Source organism: Phocoena sinus, chromosome 11 (assembly GCF_008692025.1).
Source record: "Phocoena sinus isolate mPhoSin1 chromosome 11, mPhoSin1.pri, whole genome shotgun sequence".
Lineage (NCBI taxonomy): Eukaryota > Metazoa > Chordata > Mammalia > Artiodactyla > Phocoenidae > Phocoena > Phocoena sinus.
This window is the reverse complement of record NC_045773.1, coordinates 41,330,132-41,349,783: the sequence shown is the minus strand read 5'-3', so window position 1 is coordinate 41,349,783 and position 19,652 is coordinate 41,330,132. Positions and strand designations below refer to the sequence as shown.

At 46.4% G+C, this 19,652-nt stretch overlaps 1 protein-coding gene and 1 long non-coding RNA gene across 2 annotated transcripts in view; one reads left to right on the top strand and one right to left on the bottom strand.

The window, feature by feature from the left end:
- Positions 1-4,742: 4,742 nt before the first annotated feature.
- Positions 4,743-7,938, top strand: LOC116762258 (C-C chemokine receptor type 5). The gene is made up of 2 exons (XM_032649044.1): positions 4,743-5,088; positions 6,630-7,938. Exon 2 carries the CDS (start codon positions 6,641-6,643, stop codon positions 7,694-7,696), a length of 1,056 nt encoding a protein of 351 aa, XP_032504935.1. The 5' UTR covers positions 4,743-5,088; positions 6,630-6,640; the 3' UTR covers positions 7,697-7,938.
- Positions 7,939-8,087: 149 nt separating this feature from the next.
- LOC116762262 overlaps positions 8,088-19,652 on the bottom strand; it is a 30,099-nt gene continuing 18,534 nt past the window's right edge. The window contains exon 3 of the long non-coding RNA XR_004352230.1: positions 8,088-8,699. This is a non-coding gene — a long non-coding RNA (uncharacterized LOC116762262). The remainder of the gene's footprint in view (positions 8,700-19,652) is intronic.

The window sequence follows — 19,652 nt, the reverse complement described above, 5'->3', positions numbered from 1 at the left end:
TTGTGCTCCACAAGAAGAGAGGCCTCGACAGTGAGAGGCCCACACACCGCAATGAAGAGTGGTCCCCACTCACCACAACTAGAGAAAGCCCACGCACAGAAACGAAGACCCAACACAGCCAAAAATAAATAAATAAATAAAATTTTAAAAAAAAAATTTCCCTGACAAACCTGAAATGGCCTCAGGTGAGATCAGCCAGCAGCAAAGGCCACCAAGGGCTGCCAAGAGGAAACTCAACATGAGCGACGAGGTGTCTGGGCTGGTGAGCTGACCTCTACAAGGCAGTCCATGAATTCAGGGGAAGGCTGGCCCTGGGTGTGGTAAGTGACTGAGATTGGAAATTTCTCCAGACGCCACCCGTCTAGCACCATGTTTATAACTTGACATCCTTAGGATATCCTTGCTGCCTCACGGCCACACCATCTCCACCATCACCTGTCTCCAATCTCCTCTTCCCTGCTCAGCTGGTTTGCTGCCCAGTGGATGCCCCACCCAGGAATGAGGCACTGGCTTCCCCTTCCCGCAAGCCCCCATTCCTCACATGGTTCTTTCAGAGGCCCCTCCTTTGGCTTTGGGGAGAGGAACCCCCACCCTCCTTCCCATCAACCCCACCCACTTCTAACCCTTTCCTGCCCAAACTTGTCTCCTTACACAGGATGGGGTAAGAAGGGTTGTCATGGTGACTAGGGGCACAGGGCTGATTCTGTTACTCTTAGTAAGGCCTGGGGGAGGTGTGTGATCCTAGGTGTCAGTGGTTTTTTTGTAGAACTTCCGGGTACTTAACACCTCTTTGCCCTCAGCCTCAGGCCATACACAGTTGCCTGCTCTGGGACAACAGGAAAAGTCCCACATATCATGTTATGTAGAGAGCCGAACACATAGCTGCAGGTATGACCTGACCCATTGAAGACCACAGAGGGTCTAGTATACACCTTAATCAGCACCTTAGACTTCTGTTACCGCACATAAGGTTACATCAGCGCCATGTCTGGGCAGTGACCTGAAAGAAATACCCAAAATGCATAGAGCAGACTTCCCAGCAGAGTTAAGGGGTTTCCACCAGGTCTGGACATATCTAATAAAGCGATGAGGTGGACAGCCTGTTAAGTGTTTACTTGGTTTGATGATTTACACAGGGTGAGGGGGACGTGGTGCATGGTCTGGGAAAAGGGGTCATACTGGGAAGGGTCTAGCGAACAGACACAGTGGGAGTGGAGAGAACAGCATGGTGGCCTCCCAGCCCCGCTTGCCACAAAGGGTGTCTGGGGTAGAAGGTGAAGGGACACTGGGAGTCATGAGACCCCAGCATCACTGCTGAGGCACATGAGTGCAAAATGTAACACTGGTTGGAGGAGGGGAGGGATTCTTCCTACTTCTTCAAGGACCGTGGGGATTCTCTGGCTCTCCTGGTTAAGGGGGCTTTGGGGACACTGGGAGCTTCCTCCTTGGTGGAGATACCAGAGCACTGACAGCAACACTCAAAACATGCTGTCCACGTGAGTGAACCAGGGAAAGGGCTCAACCGTCTATTAACAGAGCTCTGTCCCATATAGTTACTGCATTCTGTTGAATGAAAGAAACCAGAAAGAGGACAGAGTCTGTGATGCCATTTATATGAAGTTAAAGAAGAGGCACATCTAATCCATGCACAGAAGTCAGAGTGGCCCCTGTCGCTGGGTGGGGTACAAGGGCACTTTCTGGGGTGACAAGGCTACTCCCTATCATCTGGCTTCAGGGTGTATGCGTATCAAAACCTCACCAAGATGTACACCTGGGTCTAGTGTGCTTTGCTGCATGTAAGTTATACCTCAATAAAAATAACAATTAAAGAGCTGCATTTATAAAGAATTTTTAATAACATGAGGACATGCCTATACTGTAATCTTTAGCAAAAAAAAAAGCAGCATAAAGAACTGGAATGTGTGTGAGAACAATTAATCAGAAAGTATGCATGGGAAAAGGTGTGGATTAAAACACATCATGTGTTAAGAGGGACTGTTTTGAGATTGTGAGAATGTCTAATTTTTTCCGTACTTTCTATTTTTCTGTTTTTCCTAACTTGATATAATAAGCATGTGTTGGTTTTAGAGTTAGACACCTGTTTTAAAAACTAAAAGATTCACTTGCTATTTTTTCAGTCCATCTCACTGTTGACATTGACCTAGAGTCAGCGTGAGCCCCTGTCTGTTCGTGTGAGCTGCTGTGTGTCAGGGTTTCAGCTCATTGAGCTCATGCAGTTGGCCCTTTGAACCCAAGGAAGAAATTCAATGTCCTCCCCACCTTGTGGATGAAGCTCTGAGTTCAGAGACAGAAGCAGCCCTCGGAACTCGGGTGTAATGACTCAAAGTGGAGCAGCTACTGGAAGCCCGGCCAGCACCCCACAAGGAGGGCTGGGCATCAAGTCCAGAGCAGCAAACCAGTCAAAAGATCATTTCTCATGGAGAGTCGGAAGGCCATACATAACAGAACCAGAGCCCTGCAAACTGGGAAACTGGGAGGGCCAAGGTAAAAAAAGAAGCGGAGATGGCAAAACTAAACCACAGCATGATAAACTGCTGGTTTACTGTTGCTATGGGACAACATGGGACAACAGGAAAAGTCCCACATATCACGTTATGTAGAGAGCTGAACGTAGAGAGAGACGTTCCCCTGGGTCCTCCCTTCCTTGTGCATCCCTGGGATGAACCCCTACCCCAAGAGGTGACCTGAATGTCCCCCTAAAAGGGGGTCACGCACCCTGCTAAGCTGTGCTTCCTTGTTTCAGCCTGTGAATCCTCACCCTGTATTGCCCAAATGTGGTATTTTCCAAACCAACTTGGCCATGGAGTCATTTTGTATTTAAGGGGAGAGGTCCCTTGGGGACCCCAAGTCTAGCACATCATTTCTCAGAATGGGGAAACAGAAGCTCAGAGAGGGGAAGTATCTTGCCAAGGGCACACAGCAAGCCAGCAGCCCAGTATGGGCAACTTCGAGCCTGCTCCACTACTCCACGCTGCCCTCTGGGGGTGAGTGTGCCTTCAACTCCACAGCCACCCAGATGACAAGACCCACAGAACACAGGGCAAAGCCCCAGCTCCACATGGTGAAGTATCAATAAAATACAAAGCAACCAATGCCACACACAGAGAAGCAACATTTGTCTGGCAGCATCTGAGAGTTCTACCCAGTGTGTTACCACTGAACATAAGGCTTCTCTTCAACCAGCCAAAACTATATTCCCCATTTCCTGTGAAATTCTGTATTAATTTATTTGCTACACATTTTGTGAACGCTTTCTCAAGCATACTTTGTACGTCGCTGCTTAACTAGCCTACAGAGAGCCGGTACCTACAAAAGACTCTACAACTCGTTCTGTCATTTGATCTCAACCACACATCTGTCGAGTAGGTTTGTGTTTGGGGCTTTTTTTCCCCCCATTTTACAGGTAAGAAAACTACGGTCTGGAGAGTTTCAGTAACTTGTACAGATCAAGTAGTAAAGAGTGAAGCTGGGTGTTAAGTCCAGCCTCATGACTAGAGTCCAGTTCTCAACTGCTGCCTCTTGTATGAACTTGAACATCTTCTTCATAACTCACTGTCCTGGTTGTGATTACCAGCTGCTGGGTCCTTCTGTGCTTTTCTGGCTTTTCCCAGCAGTCATATCCCTAATGGCACCAGCCATTAGCTTCTCCCTTTCAGCTTCTATTTTGCTGATACTAATATGCTCTAGACAAGGACCCCACAGGGAACCAATTTTTTTAGAATTTTATATAATAAATCTAAGAAAGGATCACTGAATGAGTAACTAAGAGTCTGATGTTTATTGAGTGTATATTATGTGCTAAATTCTGGACATGGATGCCTCATGTAGTCCTCCCAACAAACCCATGAAGCAACTACCATTATTCAGCCCACTCCACAGATAAGAAAGCTGAGGGTAGGGCAAGGCTTCGAGCTCAGGCAACCTGACTGTAGAGGCCACTTCCACAGGTTTGGGGTCTCCTCAGATCATAAGCCAGTGCCTCTTATTCTGCGGCGCTGGCTCTCCACTATGTTCTTAGTTTTGTGGTCTACAATTAAGATTTATAGATAAGTAACCAACCACCAAGGAAGCCTGGGGTGACTGCGTATAATATTGAAATCGAATCTTGAACTTGACCCCATTCTTCTGCCATTTGTTGCCTGTTTCGTGTTGAAAAATTCTCACAGAAATTCCAGATAGACTGTATCCTTGGAGGGAGGAACTCTGCTGCCTACATCCCTGGCAGAATACAGGCACTCACAAATGCCTGCTGGCTTGGACGGCTGCAAAACAGTGGATAGGGAAAGTGAAAATTCTTAATGACATGCTCCCAAGATGCTTGATCTGGAGAAAGATGGGCAACATGTTTAGCTTACAGGTAAAGGTATAGTAAAAACCCTTAGGCAACCAGTTATTTTAGTTTGCAGAGGAAAACAGTATCGGGTGGTGAGCATATGTGTGTGAGTCGTGGCAGGCAAGGGGGGCGAGGGGAGAGCAGATAAAGGAGAGCATGGGGTTAAGGTGAGATGTTCCCTTCACTTCAAAGTTGGTTTCAGCTGGCTTTCACGGAAGACAAGCGGCAAGGGGGTCAGAATCTCTCACCCGTTGAGCCTCCCCACTGATAAGCCCTGCGGTCTTAAGCCCTCCTAATCATTTGCTTCTTGGACAGCAGTTTCTTTCAGTAAAATGAGGGCTTTTGACTAGATGGACATGAATGTTCTTCTAGTTCTATTACCCTTCAATTCTTTCTGTTTTCCCTTCAATGCTTTCTGTTTTCTAACAGACTGTGTGGTTGGATGAACTGAGAAGCAAAAAGAAAACTGTGTAATCAGGGAAGCCCATGAATAAGCTTTCAGACCAGCTATCTATTTTCTAGTCTATTTCAAGCTCAATTTTTCTTTTTTTTTAGAAAAAATGACTGTTCTCTGATGATTTTCTGCACTGCCACATACTTATTCATTAAAACTCCGCCCCCAATTCAGAAGAAACTGTGCATTTCCTACTTTTATGCTGTCTGTATGTTTGAATTGCACAGCTCAACTGGTCAGAGGAACTAAGACATCTGTCCCCCTGCGAGAATCTCTCTCGGTAAGTCACCTCTCAGCCACTTTGCCTACTACTTAGCTCAGCTTGTGTGATGAGTAAAAGCCTTTGCAGGAAACCATGGAAGACATTAGAAAAACACCAGGTGCTCGCTGAACTATCTTAAAATATTATCTTTAAGTAAAAAGTTAGAATTCAGAATGGTTTCAGACTGTGATAACGTCAAAGATACAAAACATAATTATGAATGAAAGATTTTAAAGGGAGCAATATTATTTTTAAAAGCCCTCACCTTTCATAAGAAAGATTTTTCAGAGATGATGATTATTGGCCAAAACCTTGACAGAGACGATCTTCTGGTAAGGAGAACTAAAACCTCCTCATCAGGATGCCCTCTGAACAGATGCCTAACCAGAAGTTATATCCAAGTCTTCTTTTTTTTTTTTGGCCAAGAAAAGAAGGAAGCCTGAAAATTGTCCAAATTAATAACAAGTTACAAATATCAAATGAAGTTTCACGGCATATTCAGTGTATGATTCTTTTTCTGGCTCAGAATTTAAAGGTGAGATTTTCTGTGTGCTTCTCTCAGCTGCCTAATCTGAGGTACCAGGAGTTTGAGACTCACAAGGACTAATTAGGGAAAACTCTCAATCAAGCAGTGGAACTTAAATAGACCAGGCAAGTCAGTGGGTTGTGAAGGGACTGAGCTAACCCAGGACGTATGATGGGAGATGAAACACTGTCCACTTGGTCATTTCTTATGTATGTGTGGGAGCTCTTAATCATAGCAGCTCAGAAACTACAAACACAAACTTCAGAGAAAATGTGAGAATGGCAGTCTGGATTTCACAACTGGCTGCTGGTTCCTATGACCTTCTCAGGGGACTCGGGCATCAGCCTGTTTCATTTTGACTACACTGAGGCACCAGGCTGACAGTCCTGTTTTCAGTTCTCTCACCAAAGAGTGAAAGATAGGGGACCACGACGGATAAGAGTACAGGCTGCCTGCATTCAAAACTAGTTGCTTCCTCACTGTGTGTCTTTGGCGAGGTTACTCAACCTCTCTGTGCTCTGAGGCCCTTATTTGCAAAATGGGGACAATAACCTGACCCGCCTCACTGGGTCACCTTGAGGATTAACTGAATGAATGGAAGTGAAGCTTGGAACAATGTTTGGCAGGCAGAGCACCCTGGGGAACTGTTCATTACCACCAGCACACTCGTAATGATGCTGTGCGTAAGCTAACTCCTGGGAATGGCAGCTTCAGAATAGATTGTAAGACAGTGTCGGACGGTGCCTGACCCGGTTTCTGGACATTGTTATCACAGCTTCATTCACTCCACATGGCTACGCAACATCAGATTTTATTTGGTGAGATGATACTCTCCATCTAGTAAGCAGAGAAGCAGGCAACAAACATCCCTTACTACAGAAGTTCACTGTTTGACCAAAAAAGGGACTTCAGTTAAATGTAGAAATCTATGTATCAACTTTTAAAATCTACTGGTGTTTACGATAGTTTGCATTCATGACGGACTGTTAAGGACATTCTAGGACTTTAAAAAAGATCTCTTCTTTATTCACAGAGCCGAGCAAAATGGATTATCAAACATCAAGTCCCCTCTACATTGATTATGGGATGTCAGAGCCCTGCCAAAAAGTCAATGTGAGACAAACTGCAGCCCAGCTCCTGCCCCTGCTCTACTCGCTGGTGTTCATCTTTGGTTTTATGGGTAACATTCTGGTCGTCCTCATCCTGATCAACTGCAAAAAGCTGAAAAGCATGACTGACATCTACCTGCTCAACTTGGCCGTCTCTGACCTGCTTTTCATCATCACCATCCCATTCTGGGCTCACTATGCTGCAGACCAGTGGGTCTTTGGAGATATAACGTGCCAGTTTTTCACGGGCTTCTATTTTATTGGCTTTTTCTCTGGAATCTTCTTCATCATCCTCTTGACAATTGATAGGTACCTGGCTATCGTCCATGCTGTGTTTGCTTTGAAAGCCAGGACAGTCACCTCTGGGGTGGTGACAAGTGGGGTCACCTGGGTGGTGGCTGTGTTTGCCTCTCTCCCAGGAATCATCTTTACCAAATCCCAGAAAGAGGGTTCTCGTTATACATGCAGCCTTCATTTTCCATCCAGTCAGTATCATTTCTGGAAAAATCTCCAAACTTTAAAGATAGTCATCTTGGGCCTGGTGCTGCCACTGCTTGTCATGATTGTCTGCTACTCGGGAATCCTAAAAACCCTGCTTCGGTGTCGCAACGAGAAGAAGAGGCACAAGGCCGTGAGGCTCATCTTTGCCGTCATGATTGTCTACTTTCTCTTCTGGGCTCCCTACAACATCGTCCTTCTTCTGAGCACCTTCCAGGAATTCTTTGGCCTGAATAACTGCAGTGACTCTAATAGGCTGGACCAAGCCATGCAGGTGACAGAGACCCTGGGGATGACACACTGCTGCATCAACCCCATCATCTACGCCTTCGTCGGGGAGAAGTTCCGAAGCTATCTCTTACAGTTCTTCCGAAAGCACGTTGCCAGATGCTTCTGCAAAGGCTGTCCAGTCTTCCAGGGAGACGCTCCAGAGAGAACGAGCTCCGTTTACACACGATCCACGGGGGAGCAGGAAATCTCTGTTGGCTTGTGACCTGACTCAGTTTTTATATGCAGACTAGGGGCGGGAGCGGTTCTTTTAAAGAGGAAGTTACTGTCATAGAGGGTTTAAGTTTCATCCATTTATTTGGCATCAGCTCTAAGTATATTAGATATTTCAAGCTCATCAGTTCTAGAAAGCCAAACCAAAACACGTGATGAAATAGCAACCGTCTCACCTCCCTTCCACATACATCAATTTATTGGCAAACTCTCCCTTCACTGCAAAAGTTCAATATAAGAAAAAAAAATCCTCAGAGAATTGCTGATTCCTGAGTTTGGTGACCTGAACAGGAATAACAAAATGAACTGAGGAAAGTACTGTTTAGTTTCTTACCGGAGTAGGGCAACATCCAGGTTGCAAATGTGCTTAAAATAGATCTTTCTCTTGCCATGGGGAGAAGAGACATGCCTGTGATCAGTTAAGAAATGACAACTTCCATGTGGGATCTCCCCTCCAAGGTGTGGTTAACAAGTTCCACAGACATTCACACCAGGGGAGAGCCCTGTGGCCTGCTGAGAGCTGGGAAGGCTTCTTCGCAGAGAAGGGATTGGAGGTGGATGGTCTGTTGGTGGAGAGGGAAGATGAGCTCCAGGCTGCAGGCACCGCACTGGCAAAGACTGGCTGTGGGGAGATGTGCGCTGGTTGGGGGAGCCCCAGGGGAGGAAGGATGAGGTGAGAGCATGAGGAACCTGGACAGCGCTGCTCATCAAAGTCCAAGAGCAGAGCAGGGAGCCCTTGCCAGTGTTGCAGAAGGCTCATTCCACAGCCAAAGGATGGCCTGGAAAGGTGAGCATTCAGGGCAAGGAGACCAAAACAATCTGATCGAGTGAGGAGGCTCCACTTAGGTCGAGGCGCAGGAGATGGGAAGGAGGGGTGCATTCTCACAGCATTTAGAATGAGAGTCAGCAATAGTTGGGGCGGATCTGGCTTGGAGGTGAGGAGCAGAGAAGAGTCAGAGTGAACCCCTAGATTCCACGCGAGCATCAGAGATGCCCTGAAAGAGACACCAAGAAGGAGGAGGAGGTTTAGGTCAAAACAGGAGTTGGTGGAAGAGAAAGTTGGTGGTCTGTGAGCTGACCAAAGCCCTAGGCACACAGACCCTGGGCTGCCTGTCACTGACTGCTCCTGCCCCCAGAGCTGTCCATCCCATCCAGGCTTGAATCATGAGGCATCTCCAGGGGGCTTTGAAACACCAGATTTACAAATGCACAAGCCTGAGGTCCAGGAACACTTTTACGTCAGATATGACATCTAGGTGAGGACTGATTACAGTGTTAATGAAAATCCAGAGCTTTATAAGCACTGAGTGAAGAGGTCCCCAAGAGCTGCAGGAAGCCTGAATGACTGTTTCTGCCTGTTTCGGGCGCACCACTATTTACGGTTTTCCGGATTTAACTATCAATAGACAAAGGGAAGAAGGACACACTCATTTGGAAACAGGCTGCCTCAAGCTTTATAAGCCACAAAACGTGCAATTTACTAACCTCTGTGTTTCAGGCTGAGTGTGGAGGCTTTCCAGGCACCATCTCCAAACAAAGCATATCCAAACACTAAGAGACTTATTCATTTCAAAGGGAGAATTTAAAATGTTTTGCAGTTGCTACTTATGTTATTTTGTATATGCCTAAGATTGTTTTGAATTCAGGGGTAGCTAAGACTATCGTTGTAAAGATTAGGTGGGAAAATGTAAAGGAGTGAGAATCCCTCAGGAGATTAAGGTGTCAAAATAAGAGGTACTACTGATTTTTCTGCAGCTCTTAAATGGGCATCTTGAGGGTTGTGGCTATCAATGGGAAGTGACTGGAAGGGCCTTTTCTTTTGCCCTTAAGGTTGCTGAGAGTGCACATATGACACATGACCCTCACCTAAGAATCAATTCAAACATGCTGATATCTTTGTGTATATACGTATAAACATACATATATGTATACATACACATATACATATACATGTGTATGACATTTTTACATATATAGAAAGTTACAAACTGCTTAGAAGAAAATATGTATCTAATAAAAACCCTGTAAAATAACTGGTTGTATTCTTGTATTTTCAGCCAAGTTTACATTTAGAAAATAGCACATAAAGTTGTGAGAGCATTTTGTGTAGCTGTTTCAGAAAATTTCATACACACACACAAACACACATATTGAGAATTATTTTTCTAATTAGTTTTAAAAGTTAACCCTCTCCCTGGATCAAACTGCCAGAATAATTTGTTTTTAAAGATGCTACTTCCCAGAGTGGTGATTCTGAACAACTGACCCTGCAAACTTTTAAATTTCAAATTTAATTCTGCTCAAGCAAAAGAACTGACATATTTTTTTAAAAAAATCAATGTGTGATTCAGCATATGCCAGCTGTCTATGCTTGAAAACGAAGACATACAATGTCATAACCTGGTCATTTATCTATAGTCTTGAGTTACAGATACATAATGCAGGAGGAAGAGGTTGCTGGCTATAAAGATTACTTTTCTTTTTTTTTTTTTTTTTTGCGGTACGCGGGCCTCTCACTGTTGTGGCCTCTCCCGTTGCGGAGCACAGGCTCCGGACACGCAGGCTCAGCGGCCATGGCTCACAGGCCCAGCCGCTCCGCGGCATGTGGGATTCTCCCAGACCGGGGCACGATCCCATGTCCCCTGCACCGGCAGGCGGACCCTCAACCACTGCGCCACCAGGGAAGCCCCTACTTTTCTTTCATTTAAAGTCTCTCCCCAAAACTTGGCTGTAATTTCAGCGATGGCAACGGTGCCCATGTGAACTTCTGTGCACATGTCTCTCACCCTCAAGGAGGACAGGAGCTCCATGTGCAGGTGACCTGGCCGGGCACATTCACGCTGGTTTTCCCCCTGCTGTCCTCTCCCCTTCCAGGGTGGACTCTAGAGTTGGCCAGCGTCCTACATGCAGGTCTGTGAAATGAGCAGCAGACAAGGACAGCTGGAGCTGGTCCTTAGGACAGCTTCTCCCTAACAATACCTGAAAGACTTCCTTCCATCTCATAGGCTACAAGGAGGTATGAACCAATGAAGGCTGGAAGAGGTCTGGGGTTAGAGCAGAGGGAAGGGCCAGGGAGAAAGCAGGCCCTGCCCCATATGACAAAGGCAGCTGCCATAGGGAGACTGGAAAGTGTCAGTTTTTATGGCTGATACACATGCACTTCTTATCTTCTTTCCCTCTGAAAAAATGAATCCCATGTTAACATGAAGAAAAAGCTACCCAACGTGTCTGCAGCCTTTCCAGGGTGCATACCCCATGCTCACCCCTCGTTTGCCTGGATCCTCCACGCCCCTTGCTCTGCAGGCCCCTCCACCGCCCACCTCTTCTCTGCCCATCCCTTAGATCAACAAACAAGTGTGAACTCATTATGGCCTGCAGGTTCTGACTCCATTCACTGCCTCAACTCAGAGGCCTCATCAAGGAGGGGGTTGTATGTGCCATGGAGAAAGTCGAAGAAAAGGTAAACGTCCTTAGCAGGGAGCAATCATGTGCAAATTCATAAACTAAGATTCTGTTGACATATATATTCCAAGGGTTCTCAGTAGAAGCAGCTCTGACTAAACTAAAACGTACTGGCATTTCTACTGATTAAATTAATAAGTCATTTACTTTCTATCTGAAGGAAGGACAGATTCCCCAACATGAACATCAACGTTCAAATGTTAACCCTTCTAATGAAGACATCAGACACCACTGAAGTGAGAAGTGAGCCAGAGAACAAGTCCTGAACTTCCTAACTGCTCTGGCTCATAGTCTGGTAACACATCTTTTACCTACAGTTCAGGGTTTGCGAAGAGCTCCTATAACCCTCAGGGGTGAGGGTGGACAGAAGAGGCAAAAAGAGGCATTTCCATAGCTCCTTTGCAATTAAATAAAATTCACTATAAAAGTCTTGCTTGTATTTTTCCAAACTACTGTCAAACTTTAATATATTACATTATGTATATGTCATAATTGTACCACATTTTCCATTTTCCTTAATTTGTTGTAAGCATATTTACAAGTCTTACTTATATTTGGCTCCATATTGTTACTACTTTGAGAATAAGTTCTGTGTCACTGTGATTCTGTCATGTTTCAGGAACTTATTTTTGTCTCCTTTCTTAAAGTGGTTAACTAGCTTTTTAAAGCACACACTTAAACATCTTTTTCACATTAAATTCAATGGGAAGCCCTTCAAAACCATTAAGAACCTTGGGCTATACTGTCCCCCTGTGGCCACTTAGTAAACCAACAGGGCGGCCAGCAGCCATCCTTGACCACAGAGAATGTAGACAGGGGGCATTTTTACACTCAGCCGTTTAATCTCTGTCTCTGCTGGCGCCACTCCTGTTGTGGACAAGAAGTATTTCCACAGCAGCTCGCGGTGGATGATGCACAACTCATTCTTGTTATTTGTGAAGAACAAGAGGAGCATCAGTGGAGGCCACACTGATGCCTGCAGGGAAGGTCGCAGGGCCAATCCCTACAGATCTGGCCAATCTCTGGGATTCTGATTTGATCAGTCTGCGATGAGGCCTGTGGTTATGACTTTCAGAAATTCCCCGGGTGATTCTAAGTGTCACCAAGTTTGAAAACCACTTGCTTACAGCCCGTCGAACCGAAAGCAGGTTCAAGAGATGTCTGAGGAGGATGCTGCCCGGCCTGGAAGTGGGTGGCATGTGGGCCCGGTAGACTCTGGATTCAGATCCTCAATTTTCGTAACAGTGCATTGACTCTGTCTTCCCCCAAGCTGGTTTTAAAAGCATGTAAATCTAGACTTAATTGGCAATATAAAATATCTGTATTTGAGGCTCCAAATATTTCGCTTTCATTTCTGGTTTTGGATTATGTTTTGACCCATCCATTCCAAGTGAAAAGTAAATAAAAGTGGGATGTCTGGTGCCCATGCTGAGCTTGACAGCTTCAATTTCAACAGAGAACAAGTCCATCACGTACAAAAGGTCTGTCTGAGATGGTTTACAAGTGAATATAGATTTTGCTTCTGTTGGCAAAAGAATACTCCCCCCATTTCCTTCTCCCTCCAGTGAGCCCCACCATTAACCATGACCAGTAAAAAGCATTATACCCGAAGAACCAGATAACTCTGGGAGTCCCTTTCAACCCTGGGTGAGGCAATGATAATTCTGCAGAGAAATCAACAGTTTTAAAACAGCAATTGTTCCTATTTAGTCTAAAGTTCCTCTACTTGTGTTTACTGCCACTTACCTAATATTCTTCAAAAATTCCTTTTAAGAAAATTATGACTTTTTGTAACATATAATCAAATCAGGGCTCTGTTGATCGGTTAACTCACTCCTTCATGCAGGGTACAAAGTAGACCCTGGTAGATGAAAGAGCAGCTATTTAAATATCAGACTGGGACTTCCCTGGTGGTGCAATGGTTAAGATTCCATGCTCCCAATGCAGGGGGCCCGGGTTTGATCCATGGTCCAGGAACTAGATCCCACATGCATGCTGCAACTAAGAGTTCGCATGCCACAAGTAAGGAGCCCACCTGCCACAACCAAGGAGCCCACATGATGCAACTAGGAAGCTGGCGAGCCACAACTAAGGACCCTGCCTGCTGCAACTAAGACCCAATGCAACCAAATAAATAAATAAATAAATATTTAAGGAAAAAAAAATCAGACTGACTTGAGCTCCAGCCTTGAGACTGTGGGAGCTTGTGGAAGTGACTTAAAGACCCTGGATCTGAGATTCCTTTCCTGTAATTTGGGGCACTGTTAACATCCACCAGTGAATTATGCTGGGATATGGTGTCTAGACCAGCACTGTCCAGTAGGATTTTCTGTAATGATGAAAATGCTCTGTATCTGCACTGCCCAATACAGCGGCCACCAGACTACTGCAAAATGTGGCTAATGTGACTGTGGAACTAGGTTTTTTATTTTATTTTAATTAAGTTAATTTTAATATGGCCAATGGCTATATTAATGGACAGTGCAAGTCTGGCATATAACAGATACTCGTAAATATCAGTTAACACTTGGACTGGCATCAGGGATTCCTACGTTTAAATTCCCAGGCACATTACTAAATGTTTCTAAGCCTGTTTCCTCATCTGTAATATGGGGCTAATAATAATACCTATCTGACAGATTGGTTCAGAGGATTAAACAGAAATTACACGTTAATGGCTTAGCACAGTACCTGGCGCACAGAAAGACCCTCTTGTAACTGTCGGCTGCTTTCCTAATAATTACTGTTTGCTCTTTACACTAGGGCCCCCCCGCCGCAAGAATGCTCTTCAACATGGTGGGCGATCCAGCTCACTTTCTGTAGTGGAATAGAAGAACTGCAGACCTGAGAGGGCTCTTTGGGTGTGAAATCAAACACCATGGATTTACAGTAATAGATGGAGAGGGCCTCCCAACTTTATGGCATTGTGTTCAATCCATTCGACCTTATGGATCACCTTTGAAAAGCCTTTCAAGGGCAATTAACCTGATAATGTAATTCTGGCTGGATGCAGACCCTGTAGCTCAAAGCAAAACGGGAGATGGAGGTGTGGGTGGCAGGCCAACTCCCCTCCCCCGCCTCTGGGATTCTGACAGAAGCTTACACACAAGGAGAACCAAGAACTAGGTAAGTACTGAATGTACAATGAGCTCTGGCAAAGTAACATGGGCAGATGTGGCTTAGGCAGGAAGGCAATGGGGTTTCTCACCACTGTCCTCCATCTAGATCTGGGACCTCACCCCCAGGTGAGGCCATGGAAAGGGGAGCAATCAAAAGACCCTTGGCCCACTCTCCTCCCATGGAACCTGGGACAGTCAGGGGTGGGAGAGGGATGGCAAGTGTCCCCATCAGCCCTCCCCTGAGAGAGAGAGGGGACTTGGGCAGAGGCTCTGCCCTCCGTGGAGCAGAAGCAGAAACCTGGGGAAATGGGAAGTGAGGAAGGTGTCTCTAGTACCATTCAGCTGTGCATTAACCGTCTGCAGCTCAACATTCATTCATTCAACAAACACTTGTGGAGGGCCTACTACGTGCGAGACAGCAACCATTCCACGAACGGGAGTCTGTCCTCACGAGATTCACTGTTAAGAGAGAAAGGCAGGCAAATAAACAAAGGGACCTGATGTTTGAAGAGCGCCCTGTGAATGAGGTACAGGGAGGAGAGTGAGCTCTCCCAGCCCGAGTACAAGGGCCCGGGGAAAGGAGCCTGAAGGAGGCAATGTGTACTTGAGCAAGGGCTGCTGAGAAGCTCCTTAGGTGGTCATGGGAGAGGGAACAAGTGTGCAGAGGTGACCGAGAGCAAGGCACAGGCCAGGGGCCTCAAGTGGCACAGCCAATGAGATAGGTATAGATGGATAGACAGATATACAGACTATGTGAGTGTGGGGGGAGTGGGCATTCCTCCCAAGGGAGGTCAGGAGTGGTGGCCAGTACAGAGAGGACAGGACCAGGAAGTGTCCCCGCCAGGCTTCCCCTGGGCAAACCCTCTGCCCTGCCTTTGAGCAGAAGCAAAACACAAGGTGATGGGGAGCCAGGAGTCTCCCCAAAATACTACCCAAGTGCATTAGCTATTTATGATTCCACATTCCCCAATTACTCATTAATTCAACATTTACTGAGGGCCTACTGTGTGAAATGTCTGTGTCCAGCTCTCAGGTGTGGATTCCTTTCTGCTGGCCACAGGAAACCCCTGACACCAATAGATCCCATCAGCTTTGCTCTTCAGAAAAAGTCTGTCTGTAGGACAAAAGGAGAGACTCAGGGAAGGAGCCGGCGTCACAAACCAGAGGCGGTAGGGTGAGAAAAGCCAAGGATCACATGGGCCCCAGGGAATGAGGTTTCCATGGAAGCAGAGTTATTTCCAGACATCTAAAGCTCTCTGCTTTTAGTGCCAGTGTTTTATCATGGCCATTTTATAAGGAGAGCCTGTCTACCACCTCTGCTTGTATCTATGCCTCCTTAAGTAGATTACACTGAACAGAATGTACTTATTCCTTACTGTCCAGCATCACTGTCCTGAGCGCAGGTCGTGGAGGCGTGGGGACATGTCTGCACCTGCAGACAAGGCCCCAGGCTCTCTGAATTCTTGGATCTGGTTTTGTAATTTCCCTGTCTCTCCTCTTGCTCTAGTTTGCAGGTACCAAAGGGAATAATTTAAAAGTCTCCTTCCCATTCCTATCTCCAGTTCCCCAGTTTCCTATCCTAGAGGCAATGAAGTTACCAGATTCTTATCATTCAGGAGATATTTCCTGCATATATAAGCAAATTCTGCATCCCTATCTCCTACTTTTACACAAATGCTAGTACAATATACTACACCTTGGTTCTTTTCACTTTATGATCTTGGGTAACTTACTTAAGCACTCTGTGCCTCACTTTCTCCATCTGTGAAATAGGGATAATACCAACCCCACAGATTGTTCTAAGGAGTAAATAAATATATTAACTGGCATATGGCAATATGTGACATGTACTAACTGTCCCATGACAGCCACTCAGAGAATTTTAGCTATTGTTGTTTGCCATTCAGAAAAATTTTATTTGTATGCAAGTGGACTTACTTTTTCTTTGGATTCTGGGTTTTGTGGCATGTTCAGAAAAGCCTTTCCCACTCTGAGATTGCAGAAGACTCCGTGTTTTCTTGGCTTCATTTTTTTTAATATAATTTTTACTGCTCTCTCTGGGATATATCTTGGAGTTTGAAGTGACGAGTGGATCTAAGACATTCCCCCCCCAGGGGGCACATAATCATCCCAAGACCATTTGTTAAATAATTTTCCTACTAACTTAAAATGCCATCTCTCTAATATTTTAAATGCCCCTCCATGTCTGGCTCTACTTCTGTACTTTCAGTTAAATGACTGCATCCTGGGGTGCCATTTAACACGTTTCTCTGTACCCTGTATTTTCTTCAAATTGGTTGTTACATCTGGAGGCCTCTTGAGCTGCAGGTGTGATTCCCTGGGGAGACACCTCATGAATGGGGCAAGCTCTTCCATCGCTCCACACAGGGGGTGCAGTGTCACCATTACTGTGATGTCAGTGTTGAGCACTGGGCTCGGGGCAGTCATATCAGTTAGAGAGCCCCCCTGCCAGCCTTTGGTGGTCTTTCAAGGGCACTGCAGTGGACACAAATTAGAGAAGCGACTTGCCTACACTGAAGTCTGGGTGTATGATACCCAGGTGAGCCAGGCAGATCCTGCTCCCAGAGATGATGACCATGACTGGGCCCCAGAGCAGCAGGCAGTGACCTGGAGTACCAATAACTGCCTGGTGGGGGGTGCGGGGGGAGGCTGTCCCAACACAGAACTGCCCCAGGTCACATCTTTCCCAGGGCCAGATGCTTGGCGATTCCTCCTCTCCTGTGATCAACCCCAAGAATCTGCCAGCACTTCCCTTCATTGCTGGGTAAGCCTGAGTGGCTCTCTGTTTGCACATAGGGTGCCTTCAGGAATACAGACAATACAGTCATAGAAGTCCCTGCTTCCCCTACACGTGCAGCAGAAGCACTTCTCCACACCACACTTTCCAGCGGCTCCCTTCTTTTTCCAGTTGAGTGGCAGGTTTCATCCACAGATGCACAGGTATTTGTTCACCAGCTATTGTGAACTGAATGTGACCACCACCACCCGCCTCCCATTCATTTGTTGAAATCCTAACCCCAATGTAGCCCCAATGTGAAATCCTAACTCCAATGTATTTGGAGGTGAGGGCTTTGGGAGGTAATTAGGTCATGAGGGTGGAGCCCTCATGACTGGCATTAGTGCCCTTATAAAAGAGACAGGAGAGCTTGCTCTTTCTCTGCTCTTCCCCTGTGAGAATACAAGGAGAAGATGGACATCTGGAGGCTTTCACCAGACACCAGACCTGCTGGCACCTTGATCTTGGACTTCCCAGCCTCCAGAAGTGTGAGAAATAAATGCCTGTTGTTTAAGCCACCCCGTCTACAGTGACTGGTTACAGCCAACCCAATGTGACCAAGACACCAGGCATTTTGCTACAATGTGTTTCTTTCTTTCTTTTTATCTATCTATCTATCTATTTTGGTTGTGCCAGGTCTATCTATCTATCTATCTACCTACCTATCTATTTTGGCTGTGCCAGGTCTTAGTTGTGGCATGCGGGCTCTTAGTTGTGGCACGCAGACTCTTAGTTGCAGCATGCAGACTCCTTGGTTGCAGCATGTGAACTCTTAGCTGCAGCATGCGTGTGGGATCTAGCTCCCCAACCAGGGATCGAACCCGGGTCCCCTGCATTAGGAGTGCAGAGCCTTACCCACTGGACCACCAGGGAAGACCCCAAAGTGTTTCGCTGTCCTTTTGGAAACTGCTTTTTTAAGGGATCTATATTAATTAAAAAATAATATCAGTTTTAGAAAGTGAACCCTTCTGCCCCTCTTAAAGTGCTGTCTCCCACCGCACAGTTTTCCTCCTCTATCAAAACCTCCTCTCCCATTTTTCACCCAGCACAGGGTAACTAACAGATTACAGTGGAAAAGTGTCACTAATTCGGGGGATTTGCATTTTAAGTTAATCATTTATATACCGAAAAATACTTATAGAGAAGCTAGTGTGCCGGTGCTAGGGTCACAATGGGGCGCGAGTTCCTGTGTTCACGGAATGATACAAGAGTCTAGAGACAGGATCCAGAGAAGTAAACAGACAACTGTACCGCGTAGAGTGAGGCATGCTCCAGCACCGAGGAGGGCTTCCCAGCCCAGTGCTGGGCTGTCAGAGTTGGCTTCCTGGCAGTGATGATGGCTCAGCGAAAGCCTAAAAACCAAAGAGGGCCTTCTGACAAATCAGGGTTAAATCAGGTCCCATGCTCAGAAGCATGAATGAAACTATTTTATAACCAGACATACTTTTCCTCAGTCTGAGCTGCATTTGTTTCAGAACACAAAGTTCCATTCCATCCTTCCTAGCGTGTTCAATCCAACTCCGTGATTTTTCAGCTAAATTCAGGATGCATACAATTCATTTTCTGCTCGGTGCTCCGTTGCCAAAAATTTTCCCCCTTTCCCCTGACTCCCATGGTTGATTCTTCTAGTGTAGTGAATCTCAACCAGGGGATGACTTTCCCCCAGGGGCCATCCAGCCACGTCTGGAGACATTCCGGTTGTTACAGCTTGGGAAGAGACTGGGGTGCTGCTCAGCATCCTACAATCCCCCACAACAAAACTGTATCTACCCCAGCTGTCAGCAGTGCCACGGCTGAGAACCCTCCTCCAGCCTCAGCAAGGAGGACCCTGGATCAGGGCCGGCACGGACTGCTGCAGCTGACTCCAGACTCACGGAACATTCTGGACACCCTGCATGGCCACAGGAGACTCAGGCTATCCACAGGCACCCATTCCTGTCACTCCACCACTTCCACAGCCTTTCCACACCTGATGATGCAGGACAAGCCCACAGTGGTCCCACCAAAGATGCTCTCAGCTTCCCTACAGCATGTGCAGACCTAGTGAGTGTGTGTTCCCCGTGCCCCACCAAGCCCCCTTGGCCAGGTGACCTTAGAACACAGCAGTTCCAGATATTTTTCTCAGTGATCCAGTTTGTGTGCATATGGGGCTGGGGGGGAGGGGGCTATTATATGAGGAGAAATTACAAGGAAAAGTGTATATATGTGGGATGAGTGGAAGAATTTCAATGGAAACAGTGTATGAGAAAACACAGAGGCACAGAGAAGAGGTGGCTTCAGGGAACAGATGGTGAGTGGTTTCATGACAGGGGAAAGTGAGAAGGGAGTGGAAAAAATTGGGACTGGAGGATGGCGAGTAGAGGACAAATGAGTATGGGCCGTGCACACCCTGCTAAAGGAGTGTAGACCAGTGGAGGAGGAGGGGGCTTTGAAGCCAGGGAGTAAACGCATACTTTGGACCCTGAATGGCCCTGGCAAGTGGCAGATGTGCTGAAAGAAGACGAGAAGGGAGGCAGGGACCCTAGGCGGAGGTTTTGGCAGTGCTCTTTCTGGGACACAACGGGGGCCTC

Excerpts from the sequence above, each read along its gene's own strand:
- LOC116762258 (XM_032649044.1), top strand. The coding sequence starts at position 6,641 with ATGGATTATCAAACATCAAGTCCCCTCTACATTGATTATGGGATGTCA.